Source organism: Dysidea avara, chromosome 6 (genome assembly GCF_963678975.1).
Source record: "Dysidea avara chromosome 6, odDysAvar1.4, whole genome shotgun sequence".
In the NCBI taxonomy this organism is placed as follows: domain Eukaryota; kingdom Metazoa; phylum Porifera; class Demospongiae; order Dictyoceratida; family Dysideidae; genus Dysidea; species Dysidea avara.
This window is the reverse complement of record NC_089277.1, coordinates 2,066,622-2,068,171: the sequence shown is the minus strand read 5'-3', so window position 1 is coordinate 2,068,171 and position 1,550 is coordinate 2,066,622. Positions and strand designations below refer to the sequence as shown.

The following is a 1,550-nucleotide window of genomic DNA, read 5'->3' as shown; positions in this document are numbered from 1 at the left end:
CGCAAATCCATGTTCTCTCAGAAAATCACATCCCAGTATGGCTGGTACAGACAAATGATCAACAACAATGAAGGAATGTTCAGTAGAAAATGGTCCCAGAGTTACAGTTACATTAGTTATGCCACAGGGTGTGATGTTCCTCCCATCAGCATTCACTAATTTGGTGCGGGAAATTGGCTTGATGTTTGGTGGTGAGAAGTGATCTTTGCTGAGGACTGAGCATGATGCTCCTGAGTCTAACAATATAGTGAGTGGGTTGCTGTTCAAGTGTCCATGTGTAGAAGCAGTGTAATTGTTGTGTGCAAGTGCAGGAACGTGTGCAACGGGTTGAGCATTATGTAAATCTAGGGAGTGCCCCCTGCTCGATGGTTCAGGACACCCCCCCTGCCATTTCCCTGACTCCAACAATGCTGATAGCTATGTCCCCTTTTTCCACAACTATAGCAGGTCAGCTCACTCCTTGAACGACAGTTGTTGGCTATGTGGCCCACCTTTCCACACTTAAAACAACGTTTGGTGTGGGGGCTTGTCTTGTTGACACTTAATGCTGCCAACTGCTCTGTCATCACTTTCAGGGTTTCCTCCATTTTGTCTAGTCGGCTTGACTCTTCAGCTTCTTTCATATGGCTTACAGGGTGAGTTGTGTTTGTGTCTGCCCTCTGATATATCAGGATGACTTCTCTAGCCTTAGCAATTGTCTGTGCATATGTTCCCTTGGGTAACAACTTCAACTGAAGAGCGACTTTCTCAGGTAGGGCGCTCATTAAATGGAATCTCAGCTCTGAGTCGCGGATCTCTGCAGGAAGTCCAGGGGATGATCGATCTAACAGCGTTTCTATATCTCGAGCAAGTTCATCTAGGCTTTCGATTCCTTCTCGAAGACGTCTGTGTGTTAGCTGCTCACGGGCTGCGAGACGATCCTCATCAGTGTCAGGATTGAGTCTGCTGATTATGGCTTTCTTGAGAGCTTCATACGATGCGTTGTCAGTCTCTCCCAAAGACTCGTAAATGACCCAAGTACGTCCCCTGAGTAACGTAGGCAGTCTCACTAGTTTCTTGGCCGCGTCCCACTCATTGGCTGCGGCGCACACATCAAATCGCCTGAACCATGACTTAGCGTTTCCATCTTCCAAAGGCTCTGGTAAACAGATCGTAGTTCCTGTAGCCATTGTCCCCGGTTTCAGTACCAATGTAATAACTCAATAACAACTACAACAAAAGATCACACTTACAACTCAAGCACATGGACGACAGAGGGAGGTCACGTGTGGATCACCAGATACAAGATTACGCATACATCAATAACATAATTAATCCTATTACACGTCTGTTCGTAGCACTACCCAGCCTTCTCACATTTCTTTTTCTTCTTCTTGTGCTGGGGTAGCTGCTGCAGCAGGTGAGTTAGCCAAGGACCAGAGACATCAAGATGCTGTAGAGGAGGCAGGGTGTGACTTTGTACCACTTGTTGTAGAAACTTTTGGTTTTTGGTCACCATTTGCGCTTCAGACCCTTCGTAGCATCGCTGAACGCACCACAGCCAGAAGTGG

The 1,550-nt window shown here is 46.9% G+C and overlaps 1 protein-coding gene across 1 annotated transcript; it reads right to left on the bottom strand.

The window, feature by feature from the left end:
- Positions 1 to 344: 344 nt before the first annotated feature.
- LOC136258422 (uncharacterized) lies at positions 345 to 1,169 on the bottom strand. Its single transcript, XM_066051738.1, has one exon. The coding sequence runs from the start codon at positions 1,167 to 1,169 to the stop codon at positions 345 to 347; it is 825 nt and encodes a 274-aa protein (XP_065907810.1).
- Positions 1,170 to 1,550: the final 381 nt, after the last annotated feature.